The sequence below is a fragment of the Numenius arquata genome, chromosome 3 (assembly GCF_964106895.1).
Source record: "Numenius arquata chromosome 3, bNumArq3.hap1.1, whole genome shotgun sequence".
Lineage (NCBI taxonomy): Eukaryota > Metazoa > Chordata > Aves > Charadriiformes > Scolopacidae > Numenius > Numenius arquata.
Genome location: NC_133578.1, coordinates 40,200,035 through 40,220,593, shown reverse-complemented (window position 1 = coordinate 40,220,593; position 20,559 = coordinate 40,200,035). Strand labels below are relative to the sequence as shown.

At 44.7% G+C, this 20,559-nt stretch overlaps 1 protein-coding gene across 1 annotated transcript in view; it reads right to left on the bottom strand.

Moving 5' to 3' along the window:
* VWC2L (von Willebrand factor C domain containing 2 like) overlaps positions 1 to 11,833 on the bottom strand; it is a 51,556-nt gene extending 39,723 nt beyond the window's left edge. The window contains exon 1 of the mRNA XM_074145748.1: positions 11,423 to 11,833. Coding sequence (XP_074001849.1) covers positions 11,423 to 11,833 — 411 coding nt within the window. The remainder of the gene's footprint in view (positions 1 to 11,422) is intronic.
* Between the last annotated feature and the right edge of the window lie 8,726 nt (positions 11,834 to 20,559).

Below are 20,559 nucleotides of genomic sequence, written 5' to 3'. Positions count from 1 at the left end.
ACTGAGAAATTTTGCAGGTGCCAAACTGTGGAGAACGGGCTAGCCAGCGAGTCCCAGCCCAAGGCGAGATTGAAATCAGCCCATTTCTGTTCTGGGCTGCTCATCTTGCCTTAACTACTAGCATAAATAACTAACTTGTGTTAAAAGTTTGGTAAATGGCTCTCTTGTGTGTGTGCGTGTGTGTGCACCAACGCAAGAACTTGCACAGGGCAAAAATTTCATTCATTTTTGTCACTTACTTAAAAAAATAAAAATCCTCCATCCAGCTAGCGGAGACACTATCAATTATGCTACGGAAACTGTAATGACTTGGACTTTCCATAGGTGGAAAGTTGCTCAAATAAACAATCCAGTGGGTGATTACAGATGAGTACAACCACTGAAAACACCATCAGGCTGCAAATGATTTTGCAACAGGAAAAAAGTACTAAGTCATTAGGTAATTTATTTGCAGTGAAAAACTGGAGCTGTGTCCTACTTATATGGAGCACTAGCAATACAAATGAACTGTGCCATCCAAATATTGAAAAATGCTTGCACCATGCTGCAGATCAGCTACAACAAGGAGCTGGCTTCCAAGAAGCAGCAGAAATGGATGCCGACATCCTGTATTTCGAAGGGAGTCCCCAACATGCACACAACCATTACAGTATAGGACTGAAATGAAACAACAAATTTCTCATTCAACTGAAAGGATGAGAGAGATACAAATACATTACTGAAAACATTTTCTATGAATGGTGACTCCATCCTATACTCAAACCAGCCCCATCATAAGGAGGTTGAAGATGACTTGCCTATTTTCTTAGCCTACAGATGTTGCAGCTCTCCAACCAAAGCTCAGTTTTAGTTACCCCTGACTGCTGCTTGTCTGTTCACAGCTACAAGAGTCTTGCCAGCAGGCTGGTGAGCAGGCTTGGATTCTGGAGAAGGAAAGGCATGACGATGCTATACTCCCCCCAGATCATGTATACCTCTCCTCCCTTCAGCCCCAGACCATGCCTGTCCATACGTGGAGAAAATATTACTCTTTCCATCCTTTTGTAAAACTTCCTGGGGAGCTACTACAGATCAGTAAGCCACATGAGGGAGAGAAGCACAGAAGATACGCCTCACCGTGGGTATCCTGAGCCCACATCTGATGATTCAGGATTGTGATGGCATTAGGAGCTTTGTACTCATATATTTGCTACGTACCATACAACTTGCTGCACTTAAAAAGCTCCTGGAACCACATCTGGGTCTGGAGAGCGACTCCTCCATTAGCTGATGGAAGACAACCTTCAGCCGAGCCCTGGCCCTTTTTCCATGGGAGCTGTGTATCTGCAGTCTCGTGGTTGTTTTTCTCCCCCGAGAGCAGCTGTGGAGTTTTCTTTAACAACATGACTTTGCACTTCTTTCGTAAGAATGCTCTCTTTGTTTTGAAATATGTCTCATTTTATTCCTGACAATAATTTCACCTCACCTACCCTGGGCCTGAGGGGACTGGAGGTCCCTATTATTTCAGTGATAATTTTTATGACTCTATTACAATAGTTTTTTTAGTTCAGACATGCCCAGTACACAGGGAACAAGACTCCTTTAGAAAGGTTACAGATACGACAGATGGGACCATGGCTCCAACGTGTGATGCGCAGTCCCATTCACATACAGACAAAATGTTTGTGTGTGCTTCACATTTGTTAAGCTCCTTTTAATATCAATAGGGAAAGCGAGCCCAGCTGGCAGCTTCCTGCTCTCCATTCCCTCCCTGTCTGCTCTTGCCATTACCAATGAAGGAGCCACATCTAGGAGAAAGCCTCCTAGGGCAGGGAAAAAAGGAATCAAGGACCTGGTCAGAAAGCTGATCCCTTTTACATGGGTTTTCCCTATACCTGAATCTGCTGTTTCATAGAATAGAATCATAGAATCATAGAATCATCATGTAGGTTGGAAAAGACCCTTGGGATCATCGAGTCCAACCATCAACCCCACTCTACAAAGTTCTCCCCTACACCATATCCCCCAACACCACATCTAAACGACTCTTAAACACATTCAGGGATGGTGACTCAACCACCTCCCTGGGCAGCCTGTTCCAGTGTCTGACCACTCTTTCTGTGAAGAATTGTTTCCTAATGTCCAGTCTAAACCTACCCTGTTGCAGCTTGAAGCCATTCCCTCTTGTTCTATCGCTAATTACCTGTGAGAAGAGACCAGCACCAACCTCTCTACAATGTCCTTTCAAGTAGTTGTAGACAGTGATTCCTTCTTCGTTTATGCTGAAAGATGGGAGAAGGTGGCAAGATCAGCTCTACGTCCTGATAAAATACTGCATTTGTATTAAGGAGATAGGTATAATGTAACCAGCCATCACTGGGGAGGAGATCTGGATCTCGGTCCCACTCCTTCTCCTGCACTTTTCTGTCCGGATCATCAGATTTACTTTCCATAGCCACAGTACAGGCCAGGCAGATTTACACCAGGGATGGATTTGGCCCCTTTTACTCACAAGATCGCCAGATCACGGCTGTACTGCTGAATTGAATGCAATCTTTGGAGTCAGTCTGCTTTGTCTGAAGACAAGCGCCATGTCGCCACGCAGCTCAGGCAGCTGGAAATAATCACCCTGTCAGGTGGCTGCCAGCTGGATCATGGCAGTCAAGGGAAGGTGTGAGCTCCTCTTGCTGGAGGCCCCACACCGCAGATTTCAGTGCTGTATCACCCTCAGCCTCAGCATTTCGCCCCGTTTTGCACCTCTAGTGCCCTAAGGGAAGCTGGTCCCACCTCCCTGGTACTGCAGAGGGAGCTCCTGCATCCCACCACCAGCACACCAAAACGCTCCCTTCCTTCCCTCTGAAGCAGCAGCTTCTTCCTGAACGCTTTACTCTTGCTCTGCCGAGCTGAGAATTTCCTCCGGCACCGGAGCTGATGACAAAAGCTCACTACTTAATACACTCTGTTGCTGTATCACCTTTTCCCTCTCCTAAGGAAAGACTCGTTGGCTGAAGCCAAATCTACATCTGAGGACTGGTAAGGAGTTGACTTGCTTTTTTCCTTTACGTTGCTGAGGGTATAGGAGGCTCAAGGGTGCTGAGCGCCCACGTTTACATCTACACACACAGCCCCTTCTCCTTCACTGTCTCCAGGCCCTGCTTCAAAGCCCTGTCCTGCCAAGTGGCGAGTTGTGGTTGCACCAGTGGGTTAACATCACTTGTTCTGCTTGGGTTTGCTGTGGGCTTGGTTTCCTTTGCTTCTGGACTTTGACACTGTCCCTGTGTTCACTGCATGTTGAGAGGTAGGAGAGAGGCAAACATATCATATGAGATATTGACTTGTTCCTGGTGGCTTTTTCTCTCTCATTCTCCATTATCTGTACCTTTTTGACAGCCTAGCCTAACTTTTGACTTTCTGACAGCTGGCAAGGTGGATTAGACTTCATGGGAGTACCCCTGGGCAAATCCTTATCTCAGGTCAGCGTCACGCAAACTCCACAGAGGGGTATCTAACTGGTATTGAACTTCACACCAGTGCAACGTCCCAATGGGCCACTCGTGATCCATGGAGCTGGAGCAGTTCGTAGCAGCAGAGAACCTGCCCCACAGAATAGAGCAGGTCTTTAATAGCTGGTACTACGGAGAAGGCATTGTCCAGATTCTCCCAGTCACCATTGCTTAAACCATCAGGAGAAAAGTCAGCAGGGTCCGAGAGGCTTCTGACCCTCGGGTGATGTTATCACATTTGGTTATTAGTACAAGCTGGGAAGGACGTGAAATGAAAACGGGTTTGAATAGGTTATCTGTGATGAGAGAATACGCTGGGGTGTGCTAACACGGGGAGCACACTGGGTTAGCCCTCGGTCAGAAAGATTTTCCTGCCCAGGATGACCACAGTGTGAGAGATTCCCTGCTTTGAGGAGCTGCTTCAAACCCTAATGCTACTCCAAGCATACTGATTTTATTGTAATTCCCAAAGAGTTACCTCTGAACTGTACTGCAGAGCAAAGAGTAAGGAAGCCTAACACTACAGGTATGTTTATTTTGCAACTAGACTGAGTGTTGTCATTACGTGACTTACCTAATTATAGTCTTAAAAACAATAACTAGGATAATTTGCTAATTAAGCATTCTTTTTAATGAACGCAATTCTGTGTAAAACACATTCCAGTAACAACAAACACACACCTGCACTTCCCCTCGCTCTGGTAGGAAATGGTTGCCTGAAAAACCTCTTGCCAATGGTCTGCCAACGTTTCTATGGATGACATCCTCCTTCACCCCTACAGAAAGATCTTGGGTGACAGAGATGGACATACCCCGGGCAAGCCAAGGGACAAGCGCTTCTCTCCTTGGCCCCACCAAGCATTGTCTGGCACGGTAATAAAGCCTCAGACTTGTTTTTACCACTCTTGGAAGGAGCTGGTAACAGTTGTGTGTACTACAAACCCCATTTTCTTACCAGCATGGCTCCAGCAGCAATGGAAGGGAAGGGGGATGCCAGAGCCCCTTCTCCAGCTGTGTGTCCCCTTCTCCTCTCTTTCAGTAGCTCTCTGGACAGCCCCCAATTCTGGAAGCAAGCAGAGCCAATGGGCTATTTCCTGGAGCGAATATCTGAAAGCTCAGCCACAGATTTGATGCTACAAACGTTGGGCACGTGTTCATTCCCATGTCATATTTACTGGAAAAATACCAATCCCCTGGGTTTGCATGTACAGGCCAAATTCTGCATTGCGCTCCCACACTGATGCATTTGATTAAAACATGGGGGCTTTGTGCTTAATTCCTGGTGATTTTAAATCATGCTGATGCCTGAGTTTTGGGTCTCATCTATTTCAATGGGGAGCTTGAGAGAAGTATGCGTGCTATGCAGCTGGCGCCACTGAGCTCTGAGCTTCTGGGGCCTCCATTTATAACTTGCATTGCTAGGATCTGGGGAAAACAACAGCATGGATTTTTTGTAGACAAATTCTGAATATAGATCATCATCTTTCACCTATTGTAATAATATACTCGTGCATAATGTAATATATATGTTATAGAATCCGTAGCTAAGTACACAACATAGTTTAAAAAAGAGGTATCACTATAGATCAATATATGACATGCCTATCTATTTTAGTATGTTTTCTTGGTACAATTATGACAGAAATACAGTAAGTCAGTAATTTCAGATTCCTTTGCATAGACATTGTCACTGTAATTTTGCCAGGAGGGAGATAATAAATCATACTTTTCCATCTGACTGATGTTCTGTTTCCCCTGTCTGATTTCAATGGCTGTATGCTATCTTCAGAGCTGGCATTGTTCATAGCTCCTTTTATTAAAGCACAGGCATGTTATTGAAATTTCTTTTGTATTATGATTTTCTAGCCGTACGTGAAATTGCAGAACACACAAGAAGAAAAAAAAAAGCCCCATTTGTTTGAGTCATAGTGGAAAAAAAATCTGCTGCACATACCTTAGAGAAAAATGCCAATATTAAAATTGGGACCCCATGCTGGCTTGGGTTAGTAATCAGTTTCTTGTAATTTAAAAGTGAAGTCTAAAACCTTCTAGTGATTTGGATGACTGGTTAGTATACTACCAAAAGGTTTTTAATAACACTAATTCTTGCGATGATTAACTTGCCATGATTTGAGCGCTTTCCAAGATTCACCAGGAAACGGAACACTCACATTATATAGAAGAAAACTCAGCGAGGAACCTTCCTTTTCTCCCCGTTCTGTTTTTCCAGTGGCCTAATGAAGCTCCTCAGATTTAAGGTGCCGTATCTCTGTTCTCTCACGCGGACATGGACCGCAGCATCCACACTCCATGCCTGCAGCTGGAAAGGTCCATAATCCGCCGGGCAGGGCGGAGGGGCTCTCAGAGCAGCCCACTGCACCCCACCAGGCACTAGGGGTGCACATTTCTCCCCCCTCACCTTCCTTTTCAACCGGGGGCTGCGAGGAACTCTTGTTTTTCACCTAACAGCCTCATCCCAGCAGTAACGCTCCCCGAGTGTCCCAAGTGTTTCATTCATGTTTGATAAGGTTGCACTCCCAGGCTGGGTAAACCAGTGGTCAGAGCCAGGCTGTGGTTTGCACCACTTAATTTCTATTTCTGGCACGGCTCCGGGGGAGGGGGAATCACTTTTTGGTTTCATTGCCTCCTTTTCTCCCGTGGCAGAATGGTCACACTGCATTTCAGTGACTGAGAGATGCCGGGATAGCAGCTGAATACGCTCTTGCCTGTGTTAATGCCTTTTGATGAGAGGTCTTATTTTGTTAAGTTATATTGAGATAATTGCATTAATAAAACATTTTTAAAGAGCATTAACAAAGGAGAAGGAGGTGCCGCTATTCCGAAGCAAAGGTTTCCATAATAAGATGAGAATTAGTATATGATAATGCTATGCTTATATAGTCCCTCATTTATTTTGGATTCTGATTATACCCTGAAGATCCCTGTTAGAGCTGTGATTCCTACTGTGCAAAGTGCTGCTCAAGAGGACCTAAAGTCAGCGAGATACAGAAGCCCTAGCTGAAGGATTACAGATGATTTGTGGACAAAACAAAGCAATGAACTTAAGATACACTGGCAGGAAAGATGGAAAAGAAAAATAAAGTAGAACTCCAGCCGTGAAATCCTGGCTCTTTTCAAGTCAGCAGAGATTTTGCCCTAGAATGAAGCTAAAATTTGCCCTTTCCTGGCTTTTTTTTTTTTTTCCCCACAGTGCGGAGGCCTGCCCAAGGGCAAGGGTTGTTCTCCCATCCCTCTACACTTGTGCTTGATGCAAGGGACAAACATTTAGGCATCATCTAGGGACTTTTTGAGTGAGAACGGAATTGGGAGCAGTGAAGGTGGAAGGGGAGAGGACAAGGAGGTGGAGAAGTCACTGGGAACGGCAGGCCGATTAAAGGCAGCAGCAGAGGTTAAGTACCAGCAGAAGAAACTGCAGTTCTGTGCTTGGCAGAATGCGGGGGGGCCACTGATGTGCGCCCAAGAAATGTCCTTGATGTTCAGAGCTGTTTCCAAGCTCAAGTTCACAGCTGCAGGTTGAAGCTGCCCTTCTGACATGAATATTACCAGGAAGGCCAAGCTGTGATGCCAAAACCTCTCGTGTTCCCACCCAAAGGATAACTTACCCACTGTGCTGCCAGGCGAGCAGAGATACTTTAGTTACTGTGGCTAGAAAATTTCTGTCACTGACTTTGAGAAGGATAGCACTATGCTACCAAATATCATGTCACCAGGATTCACCTTCCTGCAGGGACAGGGACCAGTTCCTGCCCGCAGGGTCCAAAATTAAGAGCACGTTTCAAGATGGTAGCTTGACGACCTCTTGTGAACCGATCGTTCATTTCCAAGCAATGGTATCTTGCTACAAATTCATACAGGTCCATAGAAATGAGGTTATTCTGCATATGCCTATATTGGATGATGAGGGATCTAGAAGTTCAGAAGTGACTATGGACTTTTCAAACTGACACCCGAATCCTTTTCAAATGGCTCCTAACTGTGGCTACAAATGTACCTTAAACCATGCATTGCATTTCTCAAACCTGGGCAGGCACGTGCTTTTCTGTCAGTAAGTTATGCAAGAGCGTAAAAACTAATCAGCACTTAGGAAAACTGTTGTCCCACTGACATTTGCACAATTTCTCCATAAGCTGCCAATGAACATCCATCACGCTGGTGGTACACTGTCTCCTTAAGTTTACGTAAGCTGCTGTCTGTGAACATTCATTTAAAACACAACCATGTGTACTTACAATAACCGAGCCTGCTCTCTGAGTTTGCTCTCCGAGTTATTTGCTTGTTTTCTCTCCCCAGGAAGAAAGGGGAGGGTTAGCAACCTCCCTGAAAGATCTCTCCTAGTACAGGCGAGCACAGAGCACCTGGGACTTGGACCTTTAACCTCCAGGACTGAAATCAAAACACGGCTGATGTGTGGGAGAAAAAGCAAGCTGTTAAGTGACCCTGAGAGTCCTCGCCAGATCTCTCTGGAGAAAACAGAGAGACTGCCTCAGACTTGCAGCATCTTCACACCACCTTCCCTGCAGCCACCGCAGCCGCCCGTCACCCCGCGTTTGCCTCTGAGAGGGACCGCAGGAGACTCGAGATACCAGATTCCGACAAAGGGAGAAGTGGCAAATGAGGTTGGGAAAGAGATAGAGGGATCCCAGTAAAAGCCACCAGACTTCCCCTTTCTCCTGCATGCTGCTCCTCAGGAGTCAAAATCCTGCACACTGGGCAGCAATCTACGTATTCAACACATTTGAGTCGGATCTTGATTCACACTAGGGAGACCGTGGTGACCTTTTTCCAAGTGGAACCGCAGCCTCAGCTGAAGCTGGGGATAAGTCCCAGACAAACCAAGGGGATGAGGCAGGCTCTGTATGGGCAGCTGGGGCCTAAAACCCACAAAGATCTCCCAGGACCCATTACAGAGCTATGAAGATGCTACACAGGGTTACTAAACCATCTGCCAGGGACACAAGGTTTTACAGAAGGACACAAGAAAAACTACTAATGAGTTTAGATTTACAATTGAACTTCAGTTCAGCATTTCATTTGCACGTGTAAACGATTTAGGGAACAAGCATAAACATTTGGACAGCTGTCTAAGCTAGATGGCTTGTTGTCATGTTTGTATTTTGCGCTTACGATTGTTGAGTCAAAAAAATCAGAGGTACAAGATCAGTTCACCAGAAGAAAGCTGAATATGCAAGAAATGGGTCTTTATAACTACTCCTTTACCCTGAGATAGTCACAGTTACTGTCAGCGGTAAGAAAAAAAACCATTAAATCACATTTGGATTTCTCACCCCAAACCTAAACAGAAACCTAGAAACAAGGCAGGAAAATTCTCCCAAATGGAAACCTCTCACAGATTTTGCTATCCTAGAGAAAAACAATTCCTAGAGGAAAAAAAAAATAAAATCCTAACTTGTGAAAGATAGGGCAGTTGAAATTTCTACAAGATGAGTCAGTCATGGTAATACTACTACAGCAAGGATGAACGTTTGTGTGCACGCACACACAGACACACACTCGCAAAAGATTTTTAAATGGAGGCTAATTTCAGTTGTAACTAAGCAGTGATGAGCACTTCTACGGATGACGATTTGGCACCTACACATTAGCCAAAGTAAATCAAGTGGGTGAAACGGTTTTGAGCTCACGTAAAACAGTGCCTCCATTTCCACTGAAAGCAGTCTGTTCGTGAGTCAGAACAACTGGAGAAAGCCTCTCCTCTTTCACTTCAGTGTGTGTGGAATGGACTTGAGAAAGTTTGCAGACCTTGTAAATTCAACAGGAAGAAGGAAGAGCAGAGCTCAGAGCCTGTAAAACCTATGAGCTGCTCAGAATTTAATCTGTGGAGTCAGCAGGTAAAACCTTTGTTCTGTTGAAGTAAACAGTAAAATGCTTGGATGCTCCAATGAGGTCAAGATCCCACTTCATAGCAGCAGTTTCCTGAATCTTGAAGTTCTGTTTTTCCTATAGAATTTATAAACTCATAGTTCACAGGTGCTCCTTCGCCCCCCCCCCCAAACACCCCTGGAAGTGCACAATAATCTGCCTGAATTCACGTTGCCTGAATCTCTTCTGCTACTTACAGGAAAAAAACTAATTTCACCGTTTATTCCAGGTAAACGCATAGATTTAAAAAAACCCACAACTGTTCCTGCCCTACTCCACAAGGTATTGAACTCTCAGCATAACACAGGTCCAGGTCAAAGGCTCAACTGTCAATAACTAAATAAAGTCTGAAGGATCTCACATTAGTCCTGGACTACTGAAGGTTACCGTGCGCAAAGGTGGCATCCCACCATCTCCTTTGTGTTTCTCAGAGGATACTGGAACTTTGCTTTCCACGCAACACCTACAGATTTTGAACACAACAAACAATGAGCCAGATTGCTCTTACTCTCTCTAATAGCCTTTCTCCCTAAATTCTGTTTCTCTATCCCTTAATCCGTTATCAGGGTGCAATATCTCTTTCGGGAAAAGCGATTAGTATTTTTGTACTTCATTCACATGCAAAAGACTCTTTAATGAGAAGATCCATCTCATTATTCTCCCACTGAAATCTCTCCAAAAAGAGTTCATGTAACTTTCTCCTTCCTAAAATCCCTCCAAAAAGTGTCCTTATAACTCTCACATAAGAACCTGACCAAGTGTCAGAATTAGACCTAGGTGGGACGCTTCATCACCTGACAACACAGCAGTCAAAATGGGACCACTGACACATGACTGTGGGATGAAGTTGGCCTAGGCCTTCCTAGGACAAGAAGAAACCATTATTTAAGCAGTTCACAAGATCAGCATCTTCACCTTCCTCAGCAAAGCAAAGCAGAGAACAGGCTGATCAAGATGGCCCTCAAGGAGATGCTCCCCATATATTTGTTTCACTTTGTGTCTATGACATTAAACTGTCTTGCCCATACTGAGTGACTGATGTTACAGATGGACAGAAACAGATTAACATAAACCGTACATGATAAGGAAGGAACTAAATACCGAAAATTACAATATAAGGGAAAAAGGAAATTGTGATCTCTGTTATCAAGAACTTGCAAAGTACACAGATCTATATAGAATTATTTTCTTTGTCAGAAAAGAAAATAAATTGGCAAGTGTATAATGAGATCGGGCATAGAGCCATGAAGAGTTATAGGCTGTCGTTAATTATCTTAAAGCCACGTGACCTGGGAGAACAAACTCATGTACACCTATTGCCTTTACAGAACCTGTTCTTCATTGTGAAATGCTATTTTCCTTTGCAGAATTGAAAACATGCAATCAAACTCATTAGAATGAGAGATGCAGGTTGTGTATAGGGGAATGGTTTCTGAAAATCTGGTCTTTAAGATATTTTCCAGAACGATTTCTTTACAACATTCCTAATGGGAACTCAGCCATTACAATTAAAACCCGTACTGCTTATAACTTGAGACGGTCATCTGCCTAGGAACTCATCTTCTGCCATTCTAGACAGCCTTATCACAGTTGAAATGAAAATATTAAATACAGCTTGCAATCTAGTTACTTGCATTCTCATACACTGATGAGTAATAACTCTCAGTACCGTGCCATCAATTTTTGCTATCCAAATTGGAAAAGGGGTTCTTAAAAAGCACTCAGTATTGATTTACCACCGTTTCTACAGACACCACTGGTAGTCAAACCTGACTCATGCTATGAGCAAAGAAGCAGGTTGTCCAGAGTAGCAGATTCAGAGAGCTGGCATTTCACACAGGGGGCTTTTGACTCACCATTGTCCCTCAGTGCGTCCACATAAGGAGGAAGGTGCCAGATCTGCATCACAGCTAAAAAGGACTTCAGCTTTAGCATCAATTAATAGCAGTAAGCAAATACTGAGTGTCTTTGAGGGTCCCCAACAGACATACAATTCCTATAGCATACTAATAGTAAATATTGAAGAAAGGGTTTCATACCTTAAATTCCTCCAAGATTTTGTAATTTTTCCCATGATATTCACAAAAGTTTTTCACTTCTTTGCATTCTGGACAGCACCCATTGTGTTCCACTTTTGTACACTTTGGGTGGATTTTAGGGCATTCTGGTTGATCGCAAACAGGTCCATCCTCAGTACAGACACAGGGACAGTTGGAATGTCCCGGGAAAAAACGTTCTCCCAGTTTGTACACAAAGCCACTGTCATCCACACAGCCTTTCCCTCGGTAGTCATCAAAGATCAGATTGTCATTACTGGAGGTCTGGTCCCCTTCATCGGCGGGGTAGTCTTCATGATTGATGGCAGCTGGAGTGACCAAAGCAGGGATTACAAACAGAAGTATCCAGGCTTCATGGATATGAAGAGCCATCCCCCTCCTCAGCTTCTCCATGGGATCTCAATGCCAGATAGAAACAGCTGCTTCCATAGGGAGACCAGTGTTGTGGTCTGTAAACAAATATTTTTAAGTGAGAACAGATTCAAAATTCTAAGGAATATTGACTTTTAAAGGGCATAGTTTCAACCAGTACCCAAGAATAAATCAGTGCTTTCAAACTGCACAGAAAACCATCACTGTCCCATTTCAATTAAGCCTCTTCTCAATTATTGTTAAAGAGATTAAAGCACATGAAATACATAAATTAGGCAGACATGCCTCTAAGCACATCCCCACAAAATATCTCTACAGAAAGGGTGGATGACAGAATCATCCCATTTTTATTTTCCTCATTCATGCAGTTGAGTTTTCTGATGCACCAGAAATTAAAATAGCTGCCGGAAACCGCATGGTGATGGGCAGCTCAGAGGGATTTGAACCCAAGTTTAAGCACGGTCTTAAGCTCCTGCTGTGGCCGCTGTCCCTCTGTGCTAGGTATGGTGCACAACCCACCTCATTAAGCTGAGTTGGGAAACCCGAGTTGAAAAATGAGATAAGCATACTCTGTAGGTAGATCTGTGTCCAATATGAAAGACGGTGCTGGGAATAGTGGAACAGTGCAGAATTTTATACACAAGCGTTTCTGAGGAGGAGGAGGAGGAGAGACCACCTGGGCTACCAACACAGCCCAGCCTGTGGCAGGTACATATAATCCCAACAGAAGCAAAGATGTTATTCACCTTCTCCATTATTTGGCATTTCAGTAATTCCCAGAGAGAAACACAGAGAGCGGGATGTTAAATGCCTGCGTAACGCACGGAGCCGCTGAAATCTCTCTCGTCTGATTAAACTGGAGCCTTAACTAAAACTTTGGGAGCGATGCAGCATGGCCCGACCCTCAGAGAGCTCTGCTGAAGGGGTGGAACCGAGGTTTGACCCGGAGAGAGGGAGAGGAGGTTTGCACTGCCCCCGGGAGAGTCGGCTCCAGGCGAAGGCTCCATGCCTTCATCCTGGCTGCCCCCCCGGTGCCACATCACTGCCACCAACGCACCGTCCTGCCTGCTCACCAGCCAACAGCCGGTGCAGCCCCAGCAGCAAAATGGTTTCTGACCTCTCTTAAGAGAGCCGGGCAAAGTATCGCAGGAAACTTATTTAAATGAGACGAGACGTTAGCGTTACAAATGAGGAACGGTGAAGGTAGTTGCTGGCACAAACCAAAAAACGGGCTGTCTGGATGTGCGTGTCATTCCTTCTCTTCCTCCCTTCCCGTGGTGTGCACACACAGACACACACAGTACGGATAAACAGGCATTAACCTACACACACAGGCAAACACGGACTCCCGCTCCACCCCTCCGGGAGATATTTTTTACGTATTGGGATTTTTGGTGGGCTGCAGATGTTCAGCAATTAATTCTCCCCTAATTGAAGCAAAAAAAAAAAAAAAAGCAAGCAGCAGCGGGAGGAGAAAGCTTTAATCCTAGAGAAGCAGCTAAGGGATCCTGTTGACAAAGCAGTTTTTGCAAAGCCACATCAGAGGGAGACACCGGATATTACACAAGCTTTATCAAATTCAAAAGATACCTTCTTAATTGAACTACCAGCTACGTTTCCATCGCAAGCACTAGGCACCCTGCTACTACGATCAGCAAAACCTATTGTAACGCGCTGTCTGGAAACGGAGTGATTCCCGCAGATAACAGCTGCTTTAGGTATCCACCGAGCAGAGAATCTTGCCCACTTATAAACGCTACAGGTAGGTCGCAACATTGCAGATTGGTGGGCATTTAGGGGGGGAAAAAGGAAAAAAAAATAAAATAAGAGAAGGCAAGCAGAAGCAAACGAAGTCAATCACGTCTGAGGAAACGTGAAACAATCAAGAGAATTTGTTGAAGTTTGATGAGGAAGCTCTCCCAATTACATATATATAAACAAAAAGTTCTCCAAAGATCATAAATAAGACCACTGTATTTCGCTACAGCATCCGAGATGTCCCACAGCAACTCCCAAGCACTCAGCTCGGCGGCGATCCTGGAAATCAGACAGACTGCAGACGCCTCGCACGGACAGATTTCAACAAGTAAACAAATGCTGCTCGGCTCAGAATTAGTTCACAGCTGAACTTTCTCATCATTTCTCATCGTGAGAGAGGCCAGGACCGTAGGTAAGTCTCCCAGTAAAACGCTTCCATCCGCCTTCCCTCACCCCGAGTGAATAATTTACACTTACCTAATCAGGCTGGATCTGAACGCTGGAAGGGGTCACAGGCCAACATGGACTAAAAGGTTAGAACCAGATTAGTGAAAGCAGTTCCTCTTAATCACATTTTCAGTGTTGACTCACGGACAATCCCTTTTCCTCCACCTCCCATCGCAAAACAGGGGAAAGCGGCAGCCCAGCAACCACAACATGAGAATTAAGCTTTAACCCAGCGTTCGGGATTCAAAGCCAGCAGCGGCGAGGCGGTCCAGAGGCTGGGATGCCGCGGAGAAACCCCGATGCCAGCAGCAGCAGAGTCATCGCGGCGAACTTGGGCTGGATTTCCTCAGGTCTCGGCTGGGGGGGGGGGAGAGGAAGAGGGGGAGAAAAAAAAAAAAACCAAACCAAAACCATATATATCTCCCCTCCCTGTGCCCAGCGGATCTCTTGCGATTCAAGGTTTGCCACGGCGGGGGAAGGGGGGGGGACAGAGAGGGGGGGCCGGTTAGGCTGTAGGCAGGCGGGAGAGGGAGGGCGGAGGAGCCCCGCGGTCGGCGGGCGGGCAGGCTCCGCGGCGGGCCCCGCTCCCCTGCGGGGACTCCCCGCTCCGGGAGGCGGGCATGCCCGCGCCGGGCCGCGCAGCTCCGCGCTCTCAGCCTATTATTATTATTATAATTAATTAATTTTTTTTTTTTTTTTTTGCAGGGGGGAAAAAAAAAAAAAAAGGGGGAAAGGGGGGGAAGAAAAAAACCACCACCCCACCCCCCCCCAAAAAAACCCCAAACAACCAAACAAACCAAAACAAAAAACCAAACACGAAAAACCACCCAGGCCTCAGCGCGGGCGTGCCATGGCGCGGAGCGGCGCGCTTCTCCCCGCGGGCGGCGGTGTTTCCGCGGGGGTGGGCGCTGCCTCCGCAGCCCCCGCGGGAGCCCCGCGCTCTCCCCCCCTCCCTCCCCCTCCGCGCCGCTCCCCCAAACTCCTGCTCCTTCCCGCTGCCCTGCTGGCGGCGTCCGGAGCCTTCGCTGCAGGGAAGGAAAGAAGGAAGGAAGGAAGGAAGGAATAAATAAATAAGTAAATAAATAAATAATAAAAAATCCCCCCATTTGCTGCATTATTAAAACTTCGCATCTTCCCACAGGCGGGCACTGGGGAAGGGGCGCCCGGCTCTTGGCGTCTCGGGCTGTGTTACATTAAGGAAAAAAAAAAACACATTAAAAAAAAAAAAAAAAAAATCAATCTCCTTGCAATTCGGCTGCTCTGTCATTAGGCGTCATTCTAAAGCTATTTCTCCAGAAACCACCAAAAGAGATTCCTGATGTTGGGAAAAACACAGTGTGAACAGAAAGAGGGAGAAACTGGGGATTTTTATTTGGAGAAAATGCAGAATACTACTCCTTTCGGGCGATTATTCCCACTGCAAGTATTAACTACGAAAACACTTCACTAAGCCCTTGCTGCTGTACTGTCAAACCATTTTTTGTTGGTTTTTTTTTTTCCACAATGCCTGGAGATCAAGGTTGCGTTAAGCAGCATGCGGGTCCTGGCGTCCAGAGACGAGCCGTGCCGCCGGCACCCACGGGAAGCTGCTGCCGTGCCGTGTGATGGAAGGTGGAGAGAGACAGAGAGAGATGGAAGGCTCTCCGCAGGCTGGAGAGCCGCCCAAACTCAAGTTGCAGAAGCGGAACGGATCCGTCGCCGCTCGCCAGAGCAACGGTACGAGCCTGAAATTCAGCAGAAAGTTAATCGAGGTTTGCAAAGGCAGAGCAAGAGAGCCGCGCTGAGAGTTTTGAGGTCCTTGCTTTAAAGACACCCATGCATACTCCTCTTTTCTGAGATAAATTATCAGAGAGTTGGACAGATCAATAATAATGAGATTGGATTTTGGAGCGATTAAGCAAATCTGGCATGTTACTCATTGGAAGCACAGCTATTTTACTTATATTTGGATACAATTATTCAGGGCTAGATTGCTGACACACTGACCAAGCACCAGAGAAGTAGATGCTCGTCTGATACCTGGAGGTATCAGCATCACACCATGATCTTAACACTGCTTTTCTTGTACAACTTTGTAAGGAATGAAGATGTGGGTTTTCAACTGAATTTCAAGGAGGTCAGGCATCTGACTGAACTGAGTGCCTTGCTCCCTTACATCCTTATGGAAAAAACAACCACAATGAAATTGTTACTGTAGAATTGGGTCCAACAGTAGAAAAAATAAAAGAAAATCTAAAAAAGGTTCTAAGGAGTTCCCTTGTGTTTATTTACGAACCAAACAGACTCAGTGTTCATCACTCTCAAGGAGGCAGAATGTGTTTATAAGATTATTATCTTCTTGCTTAAATAAAAGCAGCGGTAACAGTTGGTAAGTGGTACGTTTGAACCACCTTTTACTTATCCAGCCACCAGATAAAGACTTTCTTCTTTTAGAAATTAACTATAATAACCATGAGTTTCACGTACAAAAAAAAAAAAAAAGAGGATCAATACATTCATTTTGAAGCCGATACAGTCGTCCCAACAACAGGATCATTGTACTGCCAGTCATGATCTTGGTCAAACACCTTTTTCTATTAGCAAGTTCAATATGCCCTCCAAATGATTACAGCTCTTTTTATGTATCAGGATTTTCTCTCTGAAAGCAAAGACATCATCAGCAGAGGAATAATTAATATTGACACTGGCAAAGTCAAGCTGGCACCGAGGTCATCATTTTTGGGAAGATTATGAAAAACAGGAGATACTTTGCTATTTTTAGTCACTCGGAATATTCACCAAGTATTCAATGGGAACATATTGCCCAACAGCAGTTAGTATGGAGGAATCTGTCCCAATTTCAATAATGTGCAAGCCATAGGGCCCTGAGTGTCCCTCTATGACATGTGGTTTATTCAGGGAATGTATTGTCCCTCCGTTCAAACTAATTCATAACGATGTTGTTCTCTGATCTGCTCATCATGGCTTCATTTGACAGTCTGCGAAGTAAACAACTGCCATTTTTTCCATTTATCCAAGGAAATGCATAGTCTGAAACATCTTACAAATGCATTGAGAATATTTAATCACAAGTTAGGCTTAGCGTGGTCATGGGTATTTGTGCAAGAAAGGGAACTAGAAAGTAGAGCTAACCATGATAAATATGCCCTATTTGCAAACCTTTATAACTAGCCGGCTTCTTCATCTAGAACAAAGCCTGACACAGCAAAGATCTGTAGGATGGATTAGAGTGTCCAAAGCAGCAGATGTGAATATTTATTATAAACACTCTTCCAGCAAGTCTTTGCTGACAGAAGCATTGCATATGGATTTCACTTGCAGCCAGACTCTCCAGGCAATCGCTGGGATGACTTCTGTAGAAGCCAAACAAATGCCATTTTGCCTGGAGCCCTGACACCGCAACAGCTGGGCAGGGGGTTAATGTCACTTTCAGCTTCTCGAAACCAGTAACGAACCCACTCATTACAAAAAGGGATGGGAAGGAGGCAAGGTTTGGATAACTGCAGTTCACTGCCAGAAAGCAAGGGCAGGACAGCCTGATAAGCGAGACACCACCTTCAACATCTTAATTCCCACACGCACACCCCTCACCCTGGTTTGGCAGCAGGGCAGGAGCAGACCCCAACGCTGTGTTTTTCTATATTCTTTGCTAGGTGAGTCGTATGCCTGAAGAAAAACAACAGCACTCTTACCTGGTCAGTCCACACCAATATTCTGACAGTATCAGGAAATGACAAAAACCAATAGGAAAATAGAGAGGGACAATAAAAACCAGCCAGCTAGGAGGAGCAGTAGTAAACTGCTCATGACTTCATTGCTAGTACTCGCTGGGGAAAGGGTTTTAAGGTGTATGAGGCAGCCCTGGTGAGGAATGATTAATTTCATATGAGTTTTTGCTAGCTGAGTTATGAAGTGTTACTACGGTTGACTATGAGCACAGCCACCTCCTTGCTCGGTAGCAGCAGGATGCACAGGCGAACGCATGCGAGAGGGAACAAAAAGGGGAGGGGAACGCACAAAATGAGAACATCTCATTTCCGTCACCCTTTATGTCAACACTGATCTACGCACTCATAACAGTTTGCTCATTATAATGTAAATTTACTCCCTCCTTCCTTCCAAAAGGAGATGTTTCATTTTGGAAAGAGGGAACAAATTGTGTTTTATTGCTCTTTCAAAATGTTCTCCAATTAGGAAAGCAAACAAAAACTATTACATAATTGTCATGCACAGCTCTGTTTTTATGAAGGATACTTACTTGTGCACTAACAAAGGCACTTTGATAAAACACTCAGCAGAAGATAAAAACCTGGAGATATTTTTTTTTTCCATACCTTTCTCAGGTGGGGCTGGTCTGTGCAAACTCACTGAACTCAGCAGTTCTGCTGATTTGCACTGAAATTAGCAGTTTCTGCTTAGAAGATCCTTCTTCCTCAAACTGGCAGACAGTAGTCACGACAAAGCACATTGCCACGACAAAGAGACCCTGCAGTTGCAGCCTTTGTACTAATTACAGCTGATTTGCTGTTGCCCATTGCTAGAACATAGGTACTCATTTTTCTGATGTACCCCTTTATGTCCTTAGAATAACATAAGCTCTGACCATCTGGTCACTTGCTTCAAAAAGGATGCAGTGAGCTAGAAAAGGTAGAGAGAGAAAGGCAGCAAAGGCAATAAAAGGTATAAACAACTTCTATGCAAGGAATCGTTAAGAGGGATGACAACTTACCCCAGAAAAATATATTTGTGCACTAAAATGTACTTGGCTGCTCATGCTTTCACCATATGCAAACCTCAAGCTTCAGTCAGCCCGTGCTATCGCTGCTGCTTCCCTCCCTGGGGACCCACAGAGAAATCCAGAGGTGAGTCAGACCCCAAACTACAGCCCAGGTGGTGTGAGTGAAACACAGAGTTTCCATCAAAATGCTAAGTCTGAATCCTTGCTAACCTGGGAGCTGTGAGGCAGCTGGAGGAGCTGTCAGCAGCAGCGCAGCGTGGGACATGGTATTTCTGAACAGTCACCTTTCTTCTTGGACGAAACTGAATTTCCTCTGAGCAATCCACGCACTTCAGCTCCCTTTTTTTATCCCAGCATTTGGGTAAGCTACTGCTGTAGGTTTCCAGTCCGGGTGTCCTACAGAGAAAAGGAAAAATTTTGACACTGAAAGGGTTATTAAGGATTGGAACAGCCTGCCCAGGCTGAGTCACCACCCCTGGAGGTAGACAGGTAGACGTAGTGCTTAGAGATACGGTTTAGTGATGGTTTTTGTCAGTGTTAGGCTAATGGTTGGACTAGATGATCTGAAAGGTCCCTTTCAACCTAAGCAATTCTGTGATTCTATGCTTCTGTGCTACCTCACCAGGCTGCTGTTTCCAGACTGGCAATGCTCTTGGTTTTAGGCATTGATTAATTGCAAATGCAGTGCTGTTGTTTGGACTGGAAATACATTTGTACTTACTAAAACAATAAAAATCACTCGTGCCCTTCCAGAAAAACTATTCCTGATACTGAAACCATAACCCTACATTGTTTTAAGACCAGAACTGAATCCTAAAATCAATCATGAACCCTCAAAAGATGCGATTACTTTTATGACATGTACCCCACTTTTGACAATGGGGTAATTGAAATTAATTCTCTTGTATGGAAATCTGGTCCTGTAAATTTTCCAAAGGTATGCAAAGTTGTGGACCTAAGAAAGGCCATGGCCATAAAGTGTCAAAAGCAAGAATCTGGCAAAAAAAAAAAAAAAAAAAAAAAGTAATTTGATTGAAATCTCCACACTGACCTAAACGTGAGCTTAAAATCAAAGTTATTGCATTCAGTGAAGCTCAATTATGCTATGTATAAGTAAGCAACAGGTTTGTTCTCATCTGCAAGGAACTTTGCATAGTATTTACGTAGCAGCATAGGTAACAGAACCAAAGCCACTTACGTGAATACAATATGACATCTATCTCCTAATTTGAAGCGGTGGATACATTTAAAACCGTGCTGGTATATTGAAGCAATCTAATTTGTTACTGCATTTCTTCAGAAGACAAAACTAGACAATATTAATTTGCTGGGTTGATGGAACAAAATTACTTGGGCTAGAGGGAACAAAACCTGTACTTTTCAAAAGACAGTTTGACAATTTATATTCCGTAAGAGCCTAAGAGAAATCACAGCCATGATTATGGTGGTCTTTGTAAAATGAATTTTGAATGGAACCTTGCCAAGACCACATTAAGTACTGGTTTATGCATTCAAACAGCTGGAAACAGTGATATCTTTGGACTGGGAAAGCCTAAAAAGCAGATTACTTTACTGGTATTGGGCTCTGACAGTCAATAAATGATGCTGTGGCCAAAGCCTTAAGATTTCATCTCAAAACAAGCCTCAACTGTAAAGGCTGTCAAGCAGCTGATGTCTTGAACAGTTGGAAGCAGGGTCCTCTCCAGAGTGAATGTGACAGCAGACCTAACCTGCCCGCTTCATCCCCGCGCATCCCGCTCACGTTGCAGACTGCTACAGACACACGCTGCTGTGTCCAAACACA